Genomic DNA, 27,728 nt, shown 5'->3' on the forward strand with positions numbered 1-27,728 from the left:
AAACATCTCTGGATCTTAAAGGAACAGTGTGTACTGTAACATTTAAAGGGCATCTATTGGCACAAATGGAATATAATATTAATAACCTTTCTTTTGTGTATAAACACCTGAAACTAAGAATCGTTGTGTTTTCGTTACCTTAGAATGAGTCGTTTATATCTACATAGAGAGCCGGCCGCCATGTTTCGACAGTAGCCCAGAACGGACAAACCAAACACTGGCTCTAGATAAGGCTATTTGCATTTTTACATTTTTGCATCGGCCAGCCACCGTTGTTCTCCTACACGCTTGGCACACAGCAGAAATTTCAGTTAGTTGCAATCTGCAACCTCACCACTAGATAGCACCAGATCCTACACACTGCACCTTTAAGATCTGATAGATGTTCTCTTTTGATGACATTTTTTACAGCCATTGTCATTTTGGAAAACTGTAATTTCTGTACTTGCTGAATTTCTTATCTGACAGTTCAAACCTTTAATGATCTACCATAATTAAAATTTAGTGTCAGTTTCAGGGCAGTATGTAACGTACTTTGGTGATGTATTATTTTTAAATATTGCAATATCTTTATAGCAAAGATAAAAAAAAAAAACAGACAAAAATAAACTTGAACGTCTCAAAGGTTTCAAATTGCAATGTTGTAATTTGAACATAAATATAATGTTGTATCTGTGCTTTCATAGTTTATTATTTATTAGTGCCTACAGCTAGTAACAGAGAAAAAGGGTTTTCTTACCTTCAATAATGTCGTCTGGCGACTTGCGTTTCTCGTACACAACAATGATGACTACTAGGATTATTATTTCTGCAAGCACACCCAGGAAAGGCCAAAGCGGTGCCAGGTGGCTGCGCACCCGTAGTATAGTGGTCTCAGCGGTGTTTCCAATCACGTTGGTGGCATTGCATTGGTATATTCCAGGATCCATGTTTAGATCCAGGTTTAGTATGTTGAGCTCTGTGTAGTTGTCTCTGATAGTGATGATAAAGCGTCCGGTGGAGTTGTCAATGTCCTGGAACACAATGACCATTTCAGGTTGATTAAGTTGAAAATGTTAATTTGGAGTATACATATAACATGTCTGCTATTGCACCTATATATGGGTCTGTCTGTTTCTCTCTCAGTTTTTGTATGTATATAAATAAACATATACCGTGTAGGATGTCCCGTCCACTCTGCGCCATGTCCAGGTGGGATGTGGGTAACCAACAGACTTGCAGTAAAGCATTGCGCTTTCCCCCTCGTTTTTATTTTCACTTCGTTTGTGGCCAGTGATGTCAGGTTTTGCTGGAAAGGTAAAATAAATAAATAAAATGCATCATTAGCTGAGTTGGCAGTAGTGAGACGTTCAAAGGCACTTTTTAACTCCTACCAGATGGCATGAATGGAAGGGAGGAAAGCATGATCGTTGCATTGATACACTGAAGCGGCACATTTTTCATAACTTAACGCTATTGCAGTCAAAAAGAAGCATAGTTAGTGGTCTCAGATCATTTCAAAAATCACATGCATCAAATTACCTCATGGTGAATGCTTACAAAATAATATTGCCTTTACTTATATAAAGAGGTTTTGTTTAGTAGTAGATACCTGATAAGCTTAAAATATAGACACAGTAAACCCTATTTATAAAACTGCATTGAGTCCAGTAGAACAGAGACTTGGCCTGGAGTAGGGGTGGACTGCAACTCTTAATAAAAAGTATAGTTTTGGCTGTGCAGTTATTTTGTGAGCACGTATCCCCCTACCACCAAACCCCAGCAATGGGGAATATCACTCTGGAAGAGATAAAAGCATTTCAATACAATTCATAATGAGGTCAGGGAAGAGGGGGATCAGTATATGAGAGTTTCCAGATGTCCCCATTCAAAATAATTCCACAAAAGAGCCAAAGGAAAACTGTGTTAATTGTCTCCGATTAATGAATGCAACATAAAGGTTATGAATTTAATACATGTCGGCATATGTCATAAAGTACTGCAACAGATGCCAATTCAAACTGAACCGTCGATACAAGTCGTTCCCAAAAAGGTGAGACACAGACTCAAATCCTCAAAATGACAATAATTCCTTCCATGCAATTAAGCAGGATGAGAGAGAGGCCTGGAGTGAGCATTTTTCAGCTGCGCATGGATAATGGAGCAGGAGGGGTCTGAGCTCTTTTGGTGACATCACCCCCACTCTAATTATGGTGCACACGTGCTTCTCCGAGCAGGGGAGTGGCCAAAGCTCATTTGTGCCTTATCCTGACTGTATTATGTCAGTGACAGACAGCGCAGAGACAGCCCTCAGAGTGGCGCTAAAATGGGCAGAAACCTCCATTTCACACTCCTGAGAACGATTACTGTGATTATTAATCTGTGTGTGTGTGCTAGACGGAGGTAAAGAGACGTGTGAATGTAAGAATGATGTGTGAGGAAAAGCAAGGTCAAAGCCGTCAGAAAGAATAGAAAAAAAATGATGACATCAGATGTTAAAGGGCCATTTAATCAAATCCTTCTTTACCTATTTTATGTTTTAGCTGTACATATTTGGGATTTTGAGAATTTGTGTAAAATTGTATAAAACTTGGATAATGAATATAAAACATTTTCTTAGAGAAATGAGTTTAACATTTACTTTTGAGAAATATGAGGTACCAAATATGTATCTGTGGTAAGCTTAGTATCACAGACAATAAACTCCACTGCTGCCACAGAGATGGCTGGGACCGGATTCAGAGCCTTAATCCTACAACATCACAGAGCCCTCCATCTGTTGCCTCTGAGCCGAGTCCTGCAAGGCTGAGTGTGCCAAGGACACTGTAGGCGAGGGATCTCAGTGAACTGCTGCCAGTAGCGCAGTGCAAAGCTGGCTAGCATAACAGTGGGCTTGCTACCTGGGTCACAAAAGATCTCAACCACCCCTAGAAAATCACAAGAGTATTTAGGAACTGATAGAAAATGCTTTGTTTACGTCTCAGCAGTGGTACCTGCTCTAAATGTCAAAAATATTCATTTATTTTCATATTTTTTTGACATTAAATTGTAGGCCTATTTAAAGGGCATGCATCATCAGTTTGGTTAAAGGACTGACTTTTTCTCCAGGGGACAGGCAGCAAGCCTCAACACAGTCACAGGCCTGCAGTCCAGTGATGGCTACGACACTTCAGTTTGAATGCCGATGCGTCCCATCATCTCACAATCCGGCGAAGGCGGAACACACACGGTCATCACCCATGTTACGCAATCAGGCAGCGCTTTAAGACAGCCGCGGAGTAAGAGGCAGGGCATGCTCAGTATGCACCATAGCCATGCCATAGCAAATTGGCTTAAGCACCACACACAGGCAAGCTTCTCTTGAACAGGGTTGCACTTGCCCTTTCTCAGAGCAGATTCCTTATTCAAGTTGATGGCATTGCTGTCAGCTTGGATGAAACCAACACAGTAGTTTTTTGGTTAGTTTTTTTTTTTTATTTACATCTATTACATAGACTGCCCTGGTTAACTTTCTCTACTTAAACCATTAATAGTTCTGTGGAATATACAAGTAAGTTACAAACCAGTTTAATTCAGTTTTCAAAAGTGTATAACTGCTCTGAAGGATGCCTCCTAGTAGGTTTTGTGTTGGCATGTTTTGGTGAGCATGCATGTGCAGTGCCTGTCCATTTTGCAAGACTGTTGTCTCAATGAAAGCCAAGAGAGTGACAAAAGCCTCAGGATTTCCCCCCCTGTCAACAAGGACCCTCTTCACACAGCTTTGGGTGGTTAACTTTTGTAGGACACCTTTAGCTCTCCATCTCTTTCATCTACGCTATCAGTTGTAGCTCCATCAATAGACTCCAACTGGTCCAGTACACATCCGCTAGACTGTTAACCTGCACCAAATCCTGGCACCACATCACCCCAGCCCTAAAAGACCTCCACTGACTTCCTGTCTCCCAACGGATCAACTACAAAATCCTGGTCTTCGCCCACAAAGTCACCCCATACCTCACAGACCTCCTTTCCTCCTACCAACCCTCTCAGTCCCTTATAGATCCACCTCAGCCTGACCTCTCTCCACCCCCAAGTCCAACCTTTGCAGCCTCTGGGACAGAACCTTCTCAGGTGGCAACCTCCGGTTCTGCAAAGTGAAGCCAATGCGGAAGTACCTTAAACTTGCATTCTTTCTAATAGCCAGCAGGGGGCGACTCCTCTGGTTGCAAAAAGAAGTCTGATTGTATAGAAGTCTATGAGAAAATGGCCCTACTTCTCACTTGATTTATTACCTCAGTAAACATTGTAAACATGATATTTATGGTCTCAATCGCTAGTTTCAAGTCTTCTGGTTGCAAAAAACCAAGATGTTGACGACTAAAATGCTGTACTCGAGGATTCAAAACCGTAGTCCACAAACCAATGGGTGACATCACAGTGACTATGCCTACTTCTTATAGACCATTTCAACGGAATTGCATTGCTAGGCAACAGCTTGGGTCAATGTTTACTTCGCGTCAGCTTATGTCATGTCATGTCTCACCACAGCTCCTTAGTGTAAATAGTTCTAAAAAAGCGCTATACAAATGTAATTTATTATTATTATTATCTCTCAGTATAAAAACCCAGTTGACAATGGTAATAGCTAAAACTAAGGCCAGGGTTGTTTTGCAATTTGAATTCATCATGGAGGAAATCAACTGTCAGACATTGGCATTTTTTGAACAAGTGATATTTGTGTCATGCATGTAACAAAGGTTCAGGTGTTAACATGTCACAGAGAAATCTTACCTTTTACTTCAATTGTAGCATTTGCATTCGGTGCCATGTCAAATGTGTAAACGCACATGTATTCCCCAGAATCGTCCGCCCGTGGTTTAGCGATTCTACAACAAAACACAAAACAACAAACTCATTCCATAGCTTTAATTTACCAGTAACTTCAACTGCAAGCAGTCAAGTAAATAAAGTCAACTAATCAGTTTGACTCTAGTAATTAGTTTGGACTACAGCGGTGAAAGCTTGAAGGCCTACAAAGCCACAGGAGACAAAATGTTAGTATTATTCTGTTATATTACAGAACAGCAGCTCTGGATTCTGCAGGAAAGGGCACCACGGGCATTTTAGCTGTAATCCTCAGAGTATCACTGATGTAATGTGACAAGGAAGTGACCAATTGGTCTTATCTTGTGGCTAGGGAGAGTCTGTGGTATGTCTATGGGGGCGACAGTAGCTTTGTGCTCCAGTGATTATACTGTGTGACAGCAGGAACTAGTCGGTACTTTAGGGTATGGTAGTTTCTTTGCAGTTAAATGGATAGGTATAGTTCAATATTTGGCTTAAGGCAGTGATATGCTGCTTTTTGTTTTAATTCAAATGGCTGAGAACGCCAGGAGTTACTTCAGCATCGATCTCAATCAATAGCGGCCTAGAGAAATTTTAAACTTTTCATGATGATGAACACGGCCCTCTGGCAAAGCATTTGCCATCAAACATTAGTGTGTTTATTAATTGCCTGAGTAGCTGCTTGAAGATGTTGTGCGTTCAATCTGGCTTTGATGAGTTGTTCTCTCCCATGTCTGTGCAAAAACGTGCAAAACATGCACATTGACTACTTATTGTAGAAAAGAAAATGCCTGCAACTCTGTTAGTCTGACCCATTTACAAGCAAATACAATTGCTTTTACAATTGTTTTTATTTATAATAAATTGTCTTATCCAAGCAGAACAACAAAACTGAGTTACTATTTCTGAGAATTTGAGCAACACTCCTATTACGAATCAGTATACCGCCTTTTTCTCAGCAAGGTCCTGCTCTCCAACATTTTCTGACACAAATTCCTCCAGATCCCCTCTGTTGGAGACCAAGATATGACTATGCAAGATTACCTCAGCATTGTTGTTTCTTGCTTGCATATCTACTTTCATTTGATACACTGTAGATAAATTCTCATTCTCACTTTCCATTGCTGGGAGCACGTATTGTCCGCAATGTCCCAAAATATGTCCTACCTCCTTACTTACTACATAGAGGCAAAGCTGTTTTGTCACCTGTACGATGTGTTCCTCGGCTCTGTCCGCGTGTTTGCGATTTCCTTTCCATTCTTCATCCAGAAGCTTTCCCTGTGGGGGGTGTGGGCCGTGGTGAGGTTACACAGCAGGGTGAGTTCTTTTTTAGGGGCGTCCGCCGACAGGATGATCTGATCGGAGGCATTGATCTTTGGTTCTGGAAGACAGAGACAGTCAAACCTTATCACAGAAGTGGGGCTCAACGCCGTTTCACCGCTTCCTCCCATGCTGTAGTAGCTGTAGGCTGTGTGCTGTTTTTAAACGATCTGTGTGGGAGGGTATCTATGAAGTGAAGACAGAAGTGCACACAACAAATAAACAAAAGACATAATAAGGACATGAAACAGCTGTAGAGCCTTGCATCAACCATTTATCTTTAGAGTAAAAAAAAAGTAGTGATTAAGTAGTATTTATGGTTGGATCCACATTATGAGTATAAGAAATAACAGAACGTCTCTCTGAAATCGAGACAAACAAAATATACCTATTTCACACCTATCTCTTGTCTTCAAGAGGATATTTGACACATATAAGATATACTGTAGCTGATACCTGCAGTAGTTTTAACAGAGGAAACTAGATGGGCTCTCAAAGATGGCTAGGCTGAAGATTTATACGACACTAAACAGTCCTTTTGACATTTCACATTACTGCTGAATGACTGCCTACATTACTTCACCCTCTAAATTGCTAAGCACACTGGCTACTAAACAATACCAGGGTCCATTTCTCAAGGACGTTCAGGGAAGCAGGAGGTGTCATCTGAGAGCGAGGCGAACCTTTGCTCTGCTGCCTTGAGTAGTGAGCAGGAAGCCTCCTCCGCCCTGCCCCTCCTCCTCCTCCTCCTCCTCCTCATCCTCCTCCTCCTCCTCCTCCAGGGCGGGCCAACCATGGCAACGACGGAGCCCCCGAGGGGAGGAGCAGAGAGGAGAAGCATCATAATCCTACTACTGGCTGCTGCTGCTGCTGCAAGGCCACTAGCAAGGCAAAAAAATGAGGAGGAGAGGGGAAAGAAGGGCTACTGAGACCTTCTATTAGCATTCATGGCATCTTCTTCTTTTCAATTCTGTATACTCAATAGCTGAGGGGATATCTCTCCCCACCACCCCCCTCCCTCACCCTCACCATGCAGAATCTCATGTGCTATAAATAGTATCTTCCAGACATGCATACACACACAACATGAGGTACATAAATTAACATTTAGCAAACACGGCACAGTGGTCCACGGGCAATTTAACCAGAAGGTTGTTTGTAGGACATCTTGTCGCACCTTAAAATGTGGTAACTGTTGGATAATATATCGCCATATCAGTAACAGAATATAAAATGAGTCAAGATGCTGTGAAACCTGACCCCCCCCCCGCCCCCCCTTCCCTCTTGCTTGTACTATAATACATTTAGATTTTGTACCCAAATAACTGACATAATTATATGATACTTTTATTAAAGTACCAGTTTTGATTGAATGTCAAGTAGAGCTGCATTCTGTTACATTTTGCCAAGATGCGTTCAATCTATTAAACCAAACAGCTGAGACGTAGTGACCAACTTGGCAAGGTCTATATTTAGGGGAGCATTATATCATTGTGAAAGGAAAGGCAGGCCCCTAAATCATGATATTGTAGCACATTACAATGCAAAAGGTGCACCGCCAGAGAGATGTCCCAGTATCTGTGAGAATAGTGGGCCTTCCTGAGCACGTGGTTGAGCTAAATGGTTTGAACCACTCATTCATTATAAGGATATTGCAATTTGCAATGCATTCTTGATTTACAACAACACACTATTTGTGTTACTTGCAATACAAACAGTAGATCTTCACATATCATTGTGACTGTTTTCAAAAAGCAAAGTCTCACAGACGTGCTTACTGTCAAATGGGTACTTTGCTTTGAAGTGTACAGCCTGTACAATAGATCTATGTTATTAGTTAAGGTGATACAACATCTGTGTGTATGTATTTGAGTATGAAACACTCACCCCTTGGAGGTAAGTGACTGAAAAAGGTTTGAGGTTTAAACCAGCTGTGGTCGGCTTGAATTCATGTGGTCCACAGTGAATTCCCAAAAGGTGAAAAGCTTTTCACGCTGGAAAATAATCATCCACAGAAACCTCACAAACCACTCCTGCATCATAATCTACTTTCTCTGGTGTCTATTTGTATGTTCAGTTAAATCCAAGCAGACATTTCACCAAATAAACAGCTAAATAAACTACTTTCATGGATGAGTTTCAAGAAGGGTTATGAATACACAGAAAAACTGTATTAAAGCCATATGATAATAATAATAATAACATAATGATGCAAGAGCGGTTAGAGAAGTTTCTGCAGGCGTTTTGAAAACTTGTCACCATTGGAATCAATTGTATTTGACATGAATTGAAGCTGACCACAGCTGATGTTCTTTGTTAGAGCAATAGTGAAACATTTTGGGAAATATGCTTATTTGCTTTCTTGCCAGGAGTTCGATGAGAAGAACAATCCGCTCTCATTTCTGTACACTAAATATGAAGATACATCCAGCAGCTTAGGTCAGCATAAAGACTGGAAAACAGATAGCCTGGCTTCAGGAAGTTGCTGCTCCCGGCCAAGAAATTAGTCTGGCCCACAACCCCTGGTAAAAACACAATGTGACGTTTTAGAGGTGGTTGTTTTTTTGCCTTTGGACAGGGCTAGGATAGCTTGTTTATGACCGTTTCCAGTTTTTATGCTGAGCTGATCTAACCGGCTGCTGGCTGTAACTTCACATAGAGTGGTATTGATGTTCTCATCTTAAAAAAAGCAAAGCTTTGGCAAATTTTCCCCAAATGTCAAACTATTCCTGTAATAAGAAAACTACAAATTCTTTGGGAGTTTCATACTCAAGAGATAGATTTGGATAGAGTATCACTTTAAGTACATGTTTAAAAGATGCATCTTCAGAAGATATTATCTATCCATGCATGTTTTCTTTTTTATCTTTTGTGTTGTTTAGTTTTTGGGGGTAGATTTTAATATTAAAATTGTGTTTGCCTAAAAATCCAAATGCCAAAATAAGTAATGTTTAAAACTACTTTGTAATGGGAATGAATTATTACATATATAAACTGATTCTGGGTAAATTGATTAAGAGTGATTCAAAGGCCAAAACAAGACAATCAGACTTTCCCCAGCTACAAACTATACATTCATATCCATGTGCTATCATGTATAGCCTGTCATATGCATGTAATAACTAATATTATATTACATGTATATGTGAAGACCATTTACTCTTCTCAGTAATGACAGAATATATTTAGTGAGGACTTGAATTGCAGGTTTGATGAGAGACATTGTGGCAGGAAACAGGTAAATGTGAGAAGTGAACAGCTGCACTTCATCTATAAATTGCATCAGCCCTACACCTAATCAAAAGGTGCTACACAGAAATCAAAATTTGTCAGTCCAATCAGAAGAGCCAGCGAGGATCAAACTCCTCTAAGCTTCTCGGAGAGCTTCACTATGACTAACAACATTCCACATATCCCTGTGCTCCAGTGGGCAGAGCGCTGAAGCATGTACGGATTAGAAGGGTCCAGTTGAAATTCAGTTTGTTTGAATGTTTGTGTGCACAGAGCAGAGGGTTAAAGGATATAATGTCATTACTGATTCACAGTCACACGCTTAATGGCTGAGAAGGCACAAGGTTACACAACGCACGGGCAAGTCCAGAGAGACTGTTTTGCTGAAGTGAAAATCACTGCCTCATCTGAACGAGAAATGAGACACTCACGGCCCTCTCACGTGGTCTCATCCTTTATTGGATTACCACACATGAATTTGAAAGCAGAAAATGTTTGCTTTTATCAGGAAAGAGTTGACAGCAGGAATCACTCTTTTTTTTTACACCTTAACGGATCCCTCCTTGTGTCTTCTTACAGTCCCATTTACACTGTGCCCCAGAGTGAGGAAGCCAAATCAAAAAGCACCGTTACTTCAAAGCGCCACACTAGGTTTCCGCTGCGTTCAGCAGGCAGGGCTTTGAAGTAAATAAAACAAATCCACGTATAACGCAAGAGACACAACATAATGTTAAGGGAATAGGTTTCACAAATAAATTCAGGAATAGGAAATGGGTGAAATTAGTATTCAGAGAAAAAAGATAATGATCAGAATATTGTAAAAGGACACATGAGACAGTTAGAACAAAGGTTTGGTGTGGGAGGAGAGAAGGAAATGTAGATAGAGTCTGGGTAAAGTTACTGGGTTTGTGGTCATTCACAAGAACATGCTCAAGGGATTTGGGGAGAGACAGGGAGTTTACTGGGTTAATAAATATTTAACAAACCAAGTTAATTACAACAAAAACACAAAAGGCAACCACTGGCATAAAGGATTTTGGTAACACTTTATAATCACCATCATTTATAAATGGTAAATTGATAGTTAAGTAAACTTTTCTATTTATTATTATTATTATTATTATTATTATTATTATATTGTTTTATAGTTATTTTACTCTAATGTTTACTAATTATTAGGAAGGCTATAAGTTATGTTATTTTATCATTAGTTTGTGTAAAATATAATAATTTGTTTATAAATGAGATATTGTATCATAGCTGATAAGATACGATAACAATTACATTCTGATTACATTTGTAAACTATTTATTAACAGTTTAGTGTTGCACACACTATAACATATTCGTTAATGATTACCAAACTATATGTAAACCTTTAAGAAATCTTTTGTAAAACATATATAAACATTACATAGATAAATGGCCCAGAAACCAATTATTGTCCATTGACAAAGTATTAACTGTCTATCCAAATAATGTTTATAGATGCTTTACAAAGTATTTAATAACCAACCAATGTATTATAATCATCAGTTGCAACTTTACAATAACACCCAAATAATATTTATAGATGGTTTACAAACCAATTATTAACCATTAACACATGTTACAGTATCAATCTATGTAATTTTTCTAGATGTGTTACAAATCATTAACAAATACTTAATATAGCAGCATTGCCCTGGAGGAGTTTATTTCACAACAATGACCCGCTAGCTGTACATTATCCCCCTTATTACACGGCTACCTACTTAAGAAATCAATAATTTGACACAAAAACGGTTAGTCAGAGTCCGAGATCAGAACTGCGGCCATAGCAACAGTCTGTTATACATAGCAACGGTCTGTTATAAAGAAATAACAGACAGTAGAATGCCGTGATTGACCAATCAGAATCGAGTATTCAACAAAGCTGTGTAATAAAATGTTATGCAACAATAAACTGTTAAAACAACAAATTATTGCATTACTAATTAGTAAAACATTATTAATCATCATTTCATTGTTTGTTAACATTAAATAACTATTAGCTAAATTGTAATTAACTATCAATTTACCATTTATTAATGATAGTTATTATTAAGTGTTACCTATTTTTTCTATCAATACTTGTAAAAATTAACTTAACGTGACTGGTGTTTGTTTTATTTGTGTCTGGCCAGTGGCGGCCGAGGTGAGGGTGGGGCTCTTGAGAGGTTTTTTACGTGCTGGAGTGGTTAGGACAGGGGATTAGTAGTTCGTTCATCATCTAGGTACTACAGGACATAGACCACTCACTCTGTAGCACCGAAATGGTGGCCTGGGCGCGGATCCAGGTGGTGGCAGGGTTTTGTCGGAGGTCATTGCGCTTGGGGTCGTTGCTGGCCCGGCACTCATAGGTCCCAGAGTCCTCCAGCGTGAGACGCGTGATGCCGAGCACACTGACCCCATTGGTGCCGTAGGCCGTGTTGATGGACACCCGCCGCTTGCGGGCCCCGTCCCACAGCTGCTTGAAGGAGTCAGCTCGGTTGATCTCAGCATACCACCACTGGATCTCCGGAGTGGGGTTGCCGACCACGTCGCAGTACAGCTCAAAGGTGTCCCCCGTGAGCTTAGTCTCAGACATTGGCGACTTCACAAACCCAGCTGGAGAGGAAAAGTGTATCGGGATGGCAAAGGAAGGAAAGGGTAGAAGAGGGTTAGAGCAGTAGGAAGGTGTGAGAAGGCCAAGGGATGGAGAAGGAAATTAAATAAGATCAGAGTACATACAAACAGAAGAGTGGATGATTAAAGGCAAAAGAAAAAGAAGCAAGCCTCAAATCATCGATAGGTGGGAAAAAAAAGGTTAATGATTAAATCCAGTTTGTTCAACGTCAGGGTTCCCTGGCCCAGTAAGGCCATACAACTGTCACACAAAGTCAGAGTCAACCAGTCCCAAGTCCATGCCAGCAAGTAGTGCTGGTATCTTTCTTTGTCTCTTTCTCTTTCGCATTTAACCTTTTAAGGATGAGTGCAACAGGATTTGAAGTGTACCCTCATGTGCTTACGCTTGAGCAAACAGTGTAAACATTAGTTATAGTTGAATGCAGTACATGTAAAGTAAATATATGGTGAAGGGGAGAGCTATTTGCGCGAGTTTAATCAGTCTCCTTAAAGGTTTGTTTATCAGAGAGCCTTGTCAAGTAGGTGAACAATCACTCAAGCCTTTCCTACACTCGCTGCGTGGCAACAATCAGCGGCACCACTCCTACCTGACCCCGTTGACATGAAAACTTCTTACAAGTACGCCTCACATTTGTCAGTGCGGAATAAGAACACTGCATAGAAAAATGATACGATTCATCAAAATCATTGGCTTGGAAATGTTCCCCTTGAGCTTAAGTCTCACCGACACCACTCTGTCACAGGAAGTAATGTCACTGAAGAGTTATTAGACCTGCTGAAATTAAAAAGGTACAATAATGTGGATTCCTGGGTATAGTGAGCGCTGTCAGTCGTAAAACTATCAGGTTATTGCCTCCACCAAAGATGTTAGTAAGTTTGTTAGAAGAATATGTTATCAATAAAATCTTGAAAGTTTGGCCACAGGCAAAGGAAAATAATGTTGCCATTTACAAAGCAATGAAGCTTTTTTTTTGCAAAACGTATATTTCGCCCCGCAAATTTGTCTCAGTCTTGACCAAATTTGTATACTGCATACGTATAAGCTTGTATGAGTTTGTATGAATTTTCATGAAAGGTGGTAAATGTGAGATTGGGAGCATTTCTATTGTCTCAGCATGGCTGTCATCATGGCGACAGCTGAGCCGGCGACTCGTAGCTAACATCTCTAAGCAACAATGCTGACTGAGATAACAGTGTTGACCTGGGGGAGAACCGGAGAGCGGGTACGACGCTTCTGCGATGGCTTTATCATCTGTAACCGGCGTATGAGAGCAGTGCAGAGCGGCGGCCACAAAAAGTGCTTACATAAACAAGCATGCACTAAAAGCAAACGCAGCCAGCCCGGCTATGTCAACAAAGCATGGAGAAGATCAGATTACAACACACACAGAGGGAGAGCGACTTCATTCTCTGCTCAGGTAGACATTACTCCTCTATATATTTACATAGCAAATAGTTGTTTGCTGCTATATTAATGCTCTGGATATCATATAGAGAACCTTTAATCTTTTGATATGCTACACCAGTTTCCTATAAACCATCAATCCATTTTCTACACCTGCTGCTTGTCCTGTTCAGGATCACGGGGTGTTGGAGTCTATCCCAGCACACATGGGTAGATAGGTACACACTGGACATGTCGCCAGTATATCACAGGACTAACACACACAGACAGACAGACAAACACATTCACACTCATATTCACACCCTACAGGCAATCTAGAGTCACCAGTTCACATAACATGCATGTCATGGAACTGTGGGAGGAAACTGGAGATCCTGAAGGAAACACATGCAATTATTGTATATGATATTGTAGCTTGTTAAATTACCCTGTTTTGTTTGTTTTTTTAAGGTGCTAAATACGGGATTGGGAGCATTTCTATTGCCTATCAACGGCTCTCAACCTGGCGACGGCGATCTGGCAGCTCGCAGCTAACAGTGCAAACAACAGTAAAAGTGCTGACACAGTGTTTACTTGAGGGGGAACCGGAGGGTGGGCACTACACTTCCGCAATGACGTTGCCGGTTGGAACGGCGTTATCAGCTGTAACCACCGTATGCAGAGCAGTGCAGAGCAGTGGCCGAGAGCTAGCCATTTGGGCACGCTCACATGCACGAACATGCACTAAAAGCATGCGCAGCTGGCCCGGCTATGCCAACAAAGCACGGAGAAGCTCTGATTACAGCACACACAGAGGGAGAGTGACTTCATTCTCTGTTCAGGTAGACATTACTCCTCCATATCTTTACATAGCAAATACTTGTTTGCTGCAATATTAATGCTCTGGATATCGAATTTGGCATTTTTAAACATTCGAAAAGAAAATGCTCACATCAGTTGTAAAGATCTGCATCCTGTGTTATCATACGGATATTTTAATACATTTCAATCCTGATGCCAATCCTCATGGTTTATCTTTTTTTTCTCAGAGCTCGAAATGCCTATTAAAAGCAATTCACAGAAATCATCACAAATAGATGTAACTGTATGTCTGTATGTATAAACCTAATCTCTTCATCCATATCAGCTCTTGCTGGTAACGCCAGAAATTAGGTCAGCCAGTTCTCATTTTGGATAAGCTGGACTTTGAAGAGAAGGTTTTCAAAATGTAACATATGGTCACAGTGGAATAGGATAGTTAGGAAAGAATCACACACAGTTGACTTGTGCTTTTAAAGCAAAATTAACTTAATTTAAAGAGGACCTATTATGCTCATTTTCAGGTGCAAGGATTTATTTTGGATTAGAACATGTTTACATGCTTTAATGTTCAAAAGACGCTTTACTTTTCTCATGCCCGCTGTGCTGCAGTGCCTCTTTTCACCCTCTATCTGAAACGCTCAGTTTGAGCTCCTGCCACGCCCTCCTGAAAAAAGCCCACTCTGTTTTGATTGGTCAACCAAACCAAACTCTTTGGACTCCGCTCCAGCTCCTCTTTAACTAGCTTTGTTAGAGGGCTTGCCAAACTAAGCAGGAATAATGCAAATGTGTTACTTGGTGACATCACCACGTTACAGAAGAAAAGCCAGGACTTCAAGCGAGGCGTTTCAGGCATTTCGGACGTTTCTGTGGGGGAGAGTAACTCCCTTTGGGCTTTGTAATTTTGCAGACCTTTTATCTGCACAAAAACAAAATCTAACACACTAAAGGAAAGGGAAAAAGCACAAAAGCATAATAGATCCTCTTTAAGTAACATGTGGAACCTGAATATGCAATCATATCCCCAATATATCAAGCCACTGCATTTAATCTTAAAAGGGGAGTTGTACAAACAAACCCCATTTGTTTCTAACCACCTTACTGCCACGTGGAACAGGAAACACATTTCAAATGTGAAATGCAGTGGAATTCATAATAAAATAGGATCCATACGCATTATTACCACAACTGTGAGTGTACCATGCAGCGTCTGTGCCTGATTCATGACCCGGTTTCACATCAGTAGTTAGCCCAACAATACACTGCCAGCCCTAATGAACCTCATCTAATGACAAATCACCTGGACCACAGACACTGTTCTCTGCCGCCCCTGCAGCCTGTCAGCTGTAAACCACACGTGCTTAAATAAATCAGAAAAAAAATGCACACTGCCTTAACTCTGCCCTGAAATGTTGTAGAGGAAATGGGAACAAAGAGCCTGTGGTCTCCTGAGTGTTAGGCTGTGTGTAGTGTCTAAATACAACAGCTTACAGGCCCTCCCAGATCTGTCTGCCCTGCTCTAAGTAATGTATCATAAGCACATGAACAGATAAGCCTGTGGAAGCCTGAGGAAGGAGTGTAAACAACTACATCCAGCTCACCCTCACAATGAAGCCAGTTACATTTCATTTAAATAAAGAAGATAAATCCCATTCGCGAGGGTTTACAGTACATTATTATCTATGCACTGGACTCAAAAGGGGCTGTCAAAGTACAGCCAAAATATTTTACGTTCCTTAATTAACAATAAAATGGATTCTAGTTAGTACCATGGCGACGCGTCTGTTGCTTAACACCAGTTTGTGACTCACGGCCACATGAAAATGAATTAGATGATAGGAGAGGGAGAAATTGTGAGAATTGTGCAAATAATTGTTGTAATAAATGCAATAAGACATGATGTGTCTGAGGATATTTGGTGCTTACAACTTGTGTTTCTCTGTGCAATGCCTGGAGATACGCAGAGTAATTAGCATTTGTTTCTTTTCTCTGGAAACATCTGGGCCCATCAAGCTCACCACATAATCCCAGAGGGTGAATCCAAGCCTATCCGCCTACACTGTTAAAGCAATATTTCAATTTGACAGAACATTTACTATGACTATTCTTTACTATGATTATGGGTATGATGACAGTAAATTGTCTCGGCACATGGCACAGATAACTATTGTCAGCCGCGCGTAAGTGCTCATAATCACTGCATAGTATCTGCTTCAAAAAAAATAATGAATGTCCTCCAAGGTGACGGCAAATTAAATCAGGAAAAGGAACAGATGACTTCATTTAAATTCAGGCTCAGGGAGGCTCAGTGGAGAAATACCCACAGAACAAACTACAGACAACACTCGGCCAATGAGCAGACCAATTTTCGTGTTGTTTAAACAAGGAGCTTATACTGGCAGTGAAAACAAAACGCAAAGCAGCCAGCCGGTACTCATTCATTTCAAAGGCGTGCTGGGAGACAAGAAGTGACAAAGAGAGGAACAGTGGATGGTGGTCCGATCTCAGCAACTTGGTGACAGAAGAGATCATCTTTATGCATCATCTTATGTTATGATGGTAACACTGTCACTATTGTATGGTGGATTTATACATATAGTAGGCACATCTCGCCGTTGATGTACTCATCAGTAAAATGTTTTTAGGGCTGCAACAAACAGCAAGTCTTAATTCTTAATTCATCTGCTGGTTATTTTTTTCAATGAATCAATATATTGTTTAGTCCAAAATGTCAGTGAACTGAAAATACTGGTTTCAGTATTTCACAGAGCCTAAGGTGATGTCTTCAAATTGATATTTCTGTCTGGCCAACAGTCTACACTCAAAGATATTCAACAATATAAAACTGAGAAATGCAGCAATTCCTCACAGTTTTGCTTGGTAAATGACTTTAACACTTAATTTCTAATCAAAATAGGTGACTAATTTTATGAACTAATCAACTAATGAATAAATAAACTAATTGAATGGCAAAAAAAACGTTCTGTAAAAAATGTTCTAAATGTTTCTATGCATTTAACAACAATTTATGGCTACTTTCACACCTGTTTTCGGTTCATTTGGTCCGGACCAAGGGGAAAAAATTATACATTGCTGCATTTTATTTCTGGTCTGGTTCCTGTTCACACTGACTTCTTACAAACGAGGAGTAAATATTAAATTATACAGACTGATAACTCGTTGATTGGACAGTTTTAGCGATTGTCATCCTGCATCATCAGGACCCATGTGGGGAAATCAAATTCTGGTGATTGACAGAAGTTTATGCAGCACTTTAATGCTTCTGATGTTGTGTTTGTTTTAACAACTTTTGACCTATTAATCAGGGGAAATACCCGTGTTGATGTGCTAATATACATGGCCTTAAATACAAATCAATAAGCTCACTTCCTGAACAGATTTCACAATCAGCAGATGGATTTATTAGTAGTTTCACTTTTGGAATCATGCTAAAATCACATATCTGCTATCATAACATCCTGTGGTTCGAATGAGCTTTCACACCAGCCCAAACGTACCTAACCAAACACGTTAGGTGTGAAAGTACCCTAACAGTACTATGTTTGGTTTGTGTCATTCCTCAAAATTCACGGTATTGACAGCAGTGCTTGAAAGCACTGCTGACTGCAAGAGACTTTGTGAACTTGCAGCACGTTACAAGGTCACTTACAGTTACACAGTTAATGTACATTTGTGTGTGCAAATAAAACAACAAGCTCTCTAACACATAGACAAAAGAAATAATAAAACATAAAACAATAAAGTAAATGAATGCTGGTAGCGATAATACTCATGAACTACTAAAGGCTGTTTAACTGAAACTAACCTTAAATCTCTGTACATCACCTAAAATCTGTCTTTTAAAGGGGACATATCATGCTCATTTTCAGGTTCATACTGGCATTTTGGGTTTCTACAAGAACATGTTTACATGCTTTAATGTTCGAAAAAAACACATTCTTTTTCTCATACTGTCAGTCTGAATATACCTGTATTCACCCTCTGTCTGAAATGCTCCGTTTTAGCGCCTGTTTCTTTAAGCCCCACTCCTGACAAAGACCCGTCTGCTCTGATTGGCTTGCAAGAAAAATCCATTTCTCAAACCGTGGGCGGTATATTCTAATGAGCCTACATGTGCCTATGTCACATGTAGGCTCATTAGAATATACCGCCCACGGAGACAAATCTGAATGGCTTGTTGAATTACATTTTCTGATCTAGGCAGCCCACAAAAAACAGACTGGCTTGTCTTATTTCACAGTTTGTTGTTTGGTAGCATAGACTATATATAAAGATGGACGACGCTTCTCCATTTCCTCCCACTGTACAGAAGTGAAGCCAAAATATCCCGGATACGGGACCTGTCATCTTGAGATTTTGACATCATTTGGAGCCAGCGTCTGCACGGTAATGATCAGACTGTGGAGCCGCGGTATCGAGGTCACCCGCCCAAACCAATCGCGAGCCGAGCACGGCCCCATTTTGTGCGAGAGACACACAGCTGCCGATCATGACGTCTCAACCCCTTTTTATAGCATCAAATAACTAATTAAAACCAAACTTATTCGAAAAAAATGAACACTTGAACATACATCAGCGTGATAAGAACTACCTTAAATAACAGAAACCATCTTTGGGAAAAATGTATTTGACGTGTAATTTGACTTTTTAGTTTGGCCCATGTCCCATCCACTAACATGGAGGGGGTGGGATTTATGAGCTATACTGCAGCCAGCCACCAGGAGGCGATCGAGATGTTCTGGCTTCACTTTTGGGGAGCTGTTATGTCGTCCATCTTTATATACAGTCTATGGTTGGTAGGCACTTCAGATATCCAAATGTAGGTGCACAATCACTGAAAAAGTGAATTTTTGATGTATAACATGATATGTCCCCTTTAAGTAAGTACTCTCTGTCTGTAGGCTTTAAAAGTAGCTCTGTGGCTTGGTTCCTCATAGTTGTACTTGCAAAATTAAGGCCAGCGATGTACAGTATTTGCTTAGTTGCTAGAGGTGGCTAATTGCTAATGCTTGCGGAACTAACATGGGGATGTTCTGTTTCCACTAATCCTTGCCAGTGGCTGCTCTAGCTGTTGCGTATTGTAATGTTACATGTTATATTGTCTTTGCACATTTGCATGACCAACATAATGCTTGTACCAACACAAATGAATACAAACTAATAGTATTAGCCAAACAGACCTAGCTGTGGTGGGGGTTTCTTGCTGGTCAGTGTCACAGAGTAATTTGGGGGTTGTTGCATCACTAAATGCAGCATTCTCAAAAGAATATTATAGGTTCGTTGAAACAACTGAGAGCTTCACAGCATGAAGTGACATGGTGTTTCTCTCTGTTTAGATTCACAAAGAGGCTAACATCTACAATTGAATGTGTGCAGAGGTGTAGTTGCTATGGTGGCACTTGAATGTAATCAAACCGAGGAGGTCAAACATGAGTAGATGGCTTAACAGAAATGATTCAACATAAATAATGATAATGAAGTCCTTCAGAGTGCCATGTCTGACTTGCAGGCTTTAGCTCACTTTGCTCCATCATGACATGTGCACCACAGTATCACAAAATCACCTGCAGTTTTCTGTGACAAGCTCTGTGTACGGCTGTGTTGAAGTCACGGTCATTACAGCCTACATACTCCACTGATGTAGGTGGAGAAGAGAGCTCCCCTGAGGTCTGACGGCAAGCCACACACACCACCATCATGCAGGCTGAGAGTGAGTCAGCTTCCTTCCTACAACCAGCGAAAGCAGCCAGTGGGATACCCCCTAGGGCTGCTGAACTGGTTACGTGCTAGGCAGGGCGAGTTTGTGGGTGCGGGTGCATCTTGTTCGTACCTGCATGGTACTCTGAAAGATATGTGCATGACACAATAGATCATATAGTTGTGACGACCGTTTCACTCACTGTTGTTAGATGAGGGAATTGGTAGAAGTTGTGCTATATGGTACAATATTGCATACAGTATTCCAAGTCACATGGTTAAAGAAAGTTAAACTCATGTCCCTCTGAATTAAGTTTTTGTTTTACTCAAACAAAATCAAGCATTCAGGATCTAATCTAGTGACAGATTTTGGTGAAATATAAAGGCCACCCATATCAACAAAGGTGTGTTACTCTAGATGATTTAGGCTCTGTTCACACTGCAAGCCTTAGTACTCAATTCTAAATTATTGCTCAGATGTGATTTTTTTGTTTGGGTGTTCACATAATTTTTTAAATGTGGCCAATAGGATGCTCCAAGGATTACGCATTTTTGTAGGCCAACCAGGAAGTTAGCACTGCCCTGCTGGGGTCCCTCGACAAAAAGCCAATAATATTTTCACATTGGATTTTGGATTATTATAGAAAATAAACTCTGTTGCAAATAAGCATTTATGATACTTACAAGTTTTGTTCAGTAAGATAATCTTCACAAATTAAAACCACTCCTATGATTTTTGAAGCGTGAATGCAATCGGCAGAAGTAAAAAGCTAACGTTAGGCTATGAACGAACTACACCGCGGTCGCATGAGCGCGAGTATACACAACGAGGCTGTAGAGGCGAACGAGTCGGCGTGATGATGTTTAGTAGTCTCATTTAGCCACTTGTTAGCAACTGCCTTTTTTAAGACACATAAAGGCTTCAAAATTCAGGTGTGGGGTATTTCTTGATGTATTTTATGTCATAGAACAAAATGTTAAAATCTCTTCAGCTTGTGTTAACCACAGGCCTTATTTCAGGCATCTAACTAAAAACCCATTGACTTCCGGACAAGAGAACAGGAAGTGCTACAATTCTAACTAATTTCTTGGTTTTAGGACTCATTTCTGTGTCACTCTATATCGAGTGTGAACTGGTCACGGTCCTGAAGTGACCCACATGCGCAAAAGATCAACAACAAAGACGTCACGCGCAGCAGCCATGTCATACGGAAGTAAACATGGAGGCCACTGAGGTCAGCGTTTACAGTTTCATTTATACATTTCTGTGCAGTGGAAGCCAGCGAATTTGTGAGCAGATGACAACAAGGATGAGGAGAGCAATGGAGGCTACTTCTGTACGGAGGTGTGTGTAGATGCAGGGTCAGAGGCAGGAGTGGTGGGATTTTGATGTGAATGGCTTCACAGCGCAGAACTGTGACGGATGTCAAGATCTAGATTGATGAAAAAGTCGTATGAATTCCGATATAACTGCTCAAACTGAGGTCGCATTGCGAAAAATCTGACCTGTATCTGATTTAGTACCACATATGAAAGTGATCAGATTCCATGTGACATGTGCTGTTCACACAAAACAGATCTGAGTCACATACGCGCAAAACAAATTTGGATTCGGTTTTGGGCCACCTTTGCCTGCAGTGTGAACGTAGCCTTAGATCTCATTTTGGGTTGAAGGTGGGCAGAGCTATCCTGGGAATGTGTCAAGGTCACCAGTCTCCGAATACCTGAAAGAATCAGACAGGTATAATAACTTAACAACGTGTCCTGCCAACAAAACAAATAAGGTGAGTCAGGGAGTCGTCAGTCAGGAAGGCCTGTACACACCGACACTGTCCACACGGTTATCTGAAAAGGTCAAATTAGGCATAAGTGAGAAGACCTGTGTAACACTGTTTCCCACAGGCGGTGGTTGACGGGCGGACGGATGATACTGTATGCTGTATCCTACTGGCTAAGCTCCTTACATGCTTGCTAGTAACTTACTTTGTCAAACACTTTCCCAAAAGACAAAACGTCACAATAGGGTATAAAACTAAAAAGCATCTCTTATGCTATCAAACTGAAAATACAAAATAAATAGAATTAAAAAATTGAAATTAAAACTTGTGCATTTTGCATGAAGAGTATTACAATTAGTTTCCACTCACATCCCCTACAATGGTGGAGCAACACCAACACACCGTTGTCCTTGTCTTATACAAAACAACAGTTTTTTGCTGACCGGGTGCTAAATTACGAATCCTGCTATAACGAAGGAATGACCCTACTCTGCCTCTGATTGGCTAGTAGTCTGCTGCCTTCGTTGGTTGGATTGGTTTGGTATAGGTATGGCATGCACCTGGGCAGCCGGCCCAAGTAAAGTGTATGTTTGGGAAACACTGTGTGTAAGTTCATTATGTGTATCTGGATCAGCCACAATATATTGAAATGTTGTCATAATTATCAGCCTCTTGGTGTGTTAGTAAGTTAAACCTTGTTAAAGTTTTAACGGCCATATTGTTGTTTTTGCATGTTATACCCCATTAACTATGAGTGACAATGACTTCACATTACTGACAACCATTTATTTAAAGTCTACCATTTTTACAGTTTGAGTTTTTAAAGGAATTTCCCATTTACCACACAACACCCAGTGGTTTCTATTGATTTCTGTTCTTCCGAAACCAATAACTTGTTTGACATAAGGGATAAGCTGAACTGTACTTTATGTTTTTACAGTCTATTTACAGTTTTTCTGAGTCTGGTACATACTGTATATTAAAATGGTTACTGTTTGACGGCTGAAACATACAGTACACTGCTCGCAACTGAATTACCAAAACCACTTTGTCAAGAAATTGATAAATACATAAATTATTCGAATGTTTACTATGATGAATTACATGCATAAATATCCATAAACATTAAATGAACGTAAAACAATGTATGCATGGGCAGTAAGTAATTGCTAAATTGTCCATCAGCAGTAATGTTCAGTACATGTCATAGTTTTTGATTAAGAAGCTGATACATGCAAGTACTAGAAGGACATTTTATGTCCCTTCAAGCAAATGTAGTGATATCAATATTTGCGATCATACAGGAAAATGCTAATCAATGTGTAGAAGTCAATGTAATACACTGTAATGTTTACAACTCAATTTAGATTTCATGTCATACTAGCATGTTGAGAAGGAGGCTAAATAACGCTCCAAACTTATGCTAAATTTTGGCGAGGAAAAACTGGCATGGCCATTGTGACGACCCCTCCACTCCACTAGGTGTCCTGTGTCTTTTTGCTGGTTCTCCTTTGTTTTGCAGGAGAGGGTCGTCAGGTTGATGAGCCACACCTGGGCTTGGTGTGGTTGGGATAAAAGCTCTACCTTTCAACAGATGTCTCTCTCTTCCTTGGCTGGCACACCTGTTTTGGTTTTGTTTGCAGCAGACATTTTCACACACCCACACATGCCTACATTACTGATTACTGACTTTCCACGTTTATTTAGTTATTGATTGTTAGTTTGTTAAATAAATGCCTGTTACTATTTTTAAACTCGTCTGGTCTCCCATTTTTGTTGCAACCTTTGAGCCGGGTTGTAACAAATGGGGGCTCGTCCTAATTTGTTTGACCCAGTTTAGATTGGTATTGTGCAGTTGGTTCTACAAGTTGTTAATGCTTGATTGGCAGAGACTGTGGTTTCATGAATGAGATCAGTTGTTGCTTAGTCGGCAGGTGCACCTCATTTTGTAAATTGAGTTGTGCATCTAGATTTTTGGGAGACATGGTCGAGTGTGGTAAGTAGGCTGTTCTGCTGTTTTTTTTGGTGAATGTAAGCAGCTGAATTGGATAACAAGTTGCTGATTTGTTCTGGTGTGTTAGTATTGAGTTGTGCATGCTGGTGATTTTGTGGCACTGAGTTCTGTTGGTCCTGCAGCCAGTGTTAACACGGGTTGGCAGGTGTGAGCTATCAGCAGTGATTGCAGGGTCCTCTAGTGAGTAACTTTTAGCTTTTGTGGAGTTTCCCTGGGTAGGCATAGCAATGTGGTCCATTTGGGCTCGTTGGTTTTTTTTTTTTTAGTTTGTTATTTTTGTGTGGTGTGCGGTCAGAGCAGTTGTCTCGGGGACACATCCAGAGCTGTCAGGTGGGTAACCAGCTTGCTGGGGGCCTAACCGAGGCTACTGGTTTAAGTGTTTAAAGAGCCTCCCGCTAATCTGCATGAAGACTAGGGTTCAGTGAGGTAGATTAGTTTAAGATGGGTAGTTTAGGTAGGGGGAGACTTCCACATTAGTTTGGTAGACATTGTCTCTTTTGTGCACTATTTGACCTGGGCAACACTGTCTGTTGGCTCTGTTGGTGCCTTTAGACCAATAGTGTGTGATGGCTGGGGTAGTTGGACCCAGTTATGAGAGTTCTGCACAGCCTGGAGGGTTTCTGGGTAGTTGGACCCAGTTACACTGAAGGTGCTCCATTTGTGAGAACCTGAATGATGGCTGTTGCAGGAAGTTATAGTGGTTCATATGGTCGGCAAGTAAATGGTTACAGGAGGGATGTGGTGAATTGTCATTGGTTGTGCTGTGACGTGCAACTTGGTAGCTTGGCCTGTTAGCCGTGGGAACATAAGCGCTACAGTTCATGCCTTGGTTGGTGTGAGCTTTGTTGTAGTTTGGTTGCCTCTTTGTGCTGTGCGTCTTGGGACGACTTGTTTGGCTAGTGAGCCTTTGTTGTAGAGGAACCTTTTGATGCTACTTTTGGGTAGCGCTTATATCCGTTCTGTGTGTTTTGGTAGCTGGGATTTTGCACGTCACTTTGTCCGATACTTGCACATTGTTTGACGATCTGTATGTTAACCACGTAGTCTTGGATTTCCATGTATAGACCAACCCTCCAAAGAACATCTTGATTTTATATCTGGTGATGTACCATTACTGTCTAATCTCTCTATGCTGTAAATTCTTAAATGCTTCTCCAGGTGTTGGAGTTGCTGGGTTGCAGTGTGGTGATTGGTTGGCTGCCTGGGTGACACACTACAGAACTGGTCAGTATGAAAGGTTTATTTTTTGAAATTATTAGGCTATGTAGTTTATTGTATTTTGTTAGAAGTGTTTTCTCTGTCGGCATTCCCGGTGGGAACACCGTTTTTATGGATGGGGATGTGACGACCCCTCCACTCCACTAGGTGTCCTGTGTCTTTTTGCTGGTTCTCCTTTGTTTTGCAGGAGAGGGTCGTCAGGTTGATGAGCCACACCTGGGCTTGGTGTGGTTGGGATAAAAGCTCTACCTTTCAACAGATGTCTCTCTCTTCCTTGGCTGGCACACCTGTTTTGGTTTTGTTTGCAGCAGACATTTTCACACACCCACACATGCCTACATTACTGATTACTGACTTTCCACGTTTATTTAGTTATTGATTGTTAGTTTGTTAAATAAATGCCTGTTACTATTTTTAAACTCGTCTGGTCTCCCATTTTTGTTGCAACCTTTGAGCCGGGTTGTAACAGCCATTTTCAAAGGAGTCTCTTGACCTCTGACCTCAAGATATGTGAATGAGAATGGGTTCTATGGGTACCCACGAGTCTCCCCTTTACAGACATGCCCACTTTATGATAATCACATGCAGTTTGGGGCAAGTCATAGTCAAGTCAGCACACTGACACACTGACAGCTGTTGGGCTTGAGTTTGCCATGTTATGATTTGAGCATATTTTTTATGCTAAATGCAGTACCTGTGAGGGTTTCCAGACAATATTTCTTATTGTTTTGTGTTGTTAATATATTTCCAATAATAAATATATACATACATTTGCATAAAGCAAGCATATTTGCCCACTCCCATGTTGATAAGAGTATCAAATACATTTTGAACAGATTAAAAATGTGCAATTAATTTGTGATTAATCACGATTAACTACGGACAATCATGCGATTAATCGCGATTAGATATTTTAATCGATTGACAGCCCCTAAATAATAGCTTTAAAAAATGGATTATTTATATATATTTATTTTTTTTCTGAGTGCCCTCCGGGTATTGTCATGGGTGGGGGGGTTATATACCAGTCCAAACATGTTTGTGCAATGGATTGTAAGAGTTGTATTAGCAAAATGTATAAATAAACTCTGTTTAAAAAAAAAAATGGATTATTTGCTGAAGAAATTGACAAATTCATCAGGTATTCATATAAGAACTTCAAATACACTTATGAGTGCACTTTGTAGGTGTGCAGCTTAATGTGTGTCAGAGAGGCTGCGATGATGTATAGCCCTGAACACGCTGATGACAGAGTGGTTATAGCTTTCCTCTCTGTCTTTATCACATCACTGATATACAGTATATACCTCATTTGATACAACTGCGATGGAGCAACAAAGTGACAAAGTGTTGCCATTATTTGCCAAGCTGAATTTCCATTCTGCTGCTAATACTTGAGTCTGTCATTCAGATCACAGAAGAGAGGCAACAGTTTAATGAGATTTAAATCCCAATAACCCCTGTGCTGGGTAGACATTCTCTAATCCCATCCTCTAATCACAACCCAGCGAGCACTTCCTATTCCTCTTTCAGAGGTCAAAACAAGGGAATTCAAATGATTTGATGTAAAACCCAAGAAGCACGGCGACAGATGCGTCACGGGACACTGATTCTCATCATCGCAATAACACAATGATTCTAAAATTAGAAGAGCAACACCTTCGGAGAGTCTCTTCCACTACTAATTGTTCTTTGCAGGGGTGACAAATGCTATTCCTCAATCTCCTTGTATTATTATTTGGCAACTTAAATGACCCTGCTATGCTGAACAACAGCTGGCATGAGCCTCTTTGTTTTCAAAAAAAAAAAAAAGCAACCTTGTGTCTGCTAGGTCACTAGTGGAAATACTCAGGCCGATGGGAGAAATCAGGCCAGGTATAAATGAAAGTAACCTCCCTGTCTCTGAGCTGCCCTTGTGCAGCACACTCAACCCGAGCTGTTCCGCCAGAGCAGCCAGTAGTACAGGGCTGGGGCTAAATTGGGGAGCTTCCAGCTGTGAATGAGTGTAACTCTATGAATGTGAAGCAGGGCGGTGCTGAAAGAAACAGCATGCACGCTCAGCAAAAACCTTCCCTGGACAAATCGCGATTAAAAAAAACAACCATCATCATAATGCTCACCTTACAGTCGTGCATCAGTATATACCTGCAGTGTGTTTTATACTACCGTGTGATGCTGCTCCCAATCAGTGCAGTCCATATCAGATTTCACAGTGTGCAAGCGTGACTCAGTGTTAGAGCTGGCTCGAGTCCTACAGCATATTTTCCAGACTCACAAATGTGCCTTTGTCCAGAGCTCGGACAGACGCGTGATAATGGACAAGCTGGTGCATCATATAGGGGCTATTGATCGAATGATATGTAGCTGTAAAATGCTTCCTCTGTTCATGATAATGTACAAGTGACATAGAGAAGAATTAGAGGGCCACGTATTGACAAAAATAACTGCATGTACAGGGTATGACATAGCTCTCTCTACTATATGTCTCAATACTTCGATTGTGCAACCTTAACAAGAACAATCTGTTGTGTTCTGTTGTGCGTGCTCAATCTTAAGCAACTGCTCACCAAACAGTTCAATGTGAGAAAACTCATATAAATAGTTCACATGGAAGTAATAATATCAGCTTGTTATGCTAAAGGTTGGCAGCAGGAGCCGGCTACATGCCTCCTGGAGGGGGGTGGAACTTATATAAGACACAAAAAGCACTTCCTTCCTCGGGTCAGCCCCATGCAGCCAACTCCTCAACAGCCTTTATTTCCTTTGCATAAAGATCACATCGTCTCCTCAGCTTAAAT

At 40.7% G+C, this 27,728-nt stretch overlaps 1 protein-coding gene across 5 annotated transcripts in view; it reads right to left on the bottom strand.

The window, feature by feature from the left end:
* nptnb (neuroplastin b) overlaps nucleotides 1-27,728 on the bottom strand; it is a 37,859-nt gene that overhangs the window by 6,135 nt on the left and 3,996 nt on the right. For 2 of the 5 annotated variants that reach the window (XM_074610963.1, XM_074610954.1), the window contains exons 2-7: nucleotides 11,634-11,981; nucleotides 6,010-6,184; nucleotides 4,750-4,844; nucleotides 3,360-3,407; nucleotides 1,155-1,288; nucleotides 740-1,013 (exon numbers count right to left, since the gene is read on the bottom strand). In XM_074610963.1, the coding sequence (XP_074467064.1) occupies nucleotides 740-1,013; nucleotides 1,155-1,288; nucleotides 3,360-3,407; nucleotides 4,750-4,844; nucleotides 6,010-6,184; nucleotides 11,634-11,981 (1,074 nt within the window). The remainder of the gene's footprint in view (nucleotides 1-739; nucleotides 1,014-1,154; nucleotides 1,289-3,359; nucleotides 3,408-4,749; nucleotides 4,845-6,009; nucleotides 6,185-11,633; nucleotides 11,982-27,728) is intronic. The other 3 variants (XM_074610979.1, XM_074610972.1, XM_074610989.1) reach the window with 2 other exon arrangements.

Source organism: Sebastes fasciatus, chromosome 2 (assembly GCF_043250625.1).
Source record: "Sebastes fasciatus isolate fSebFas1 chromosome 2, fSebFas1.pri, whole genome shotgun sequence".
NCBI classification, from domain to species: domain Eukaryota; kingdom Metazoa; phylum Chordata; class Actinopteri; order Perciformes; family Sebastidae; genus Sebastes; species Sebastes fasciatus.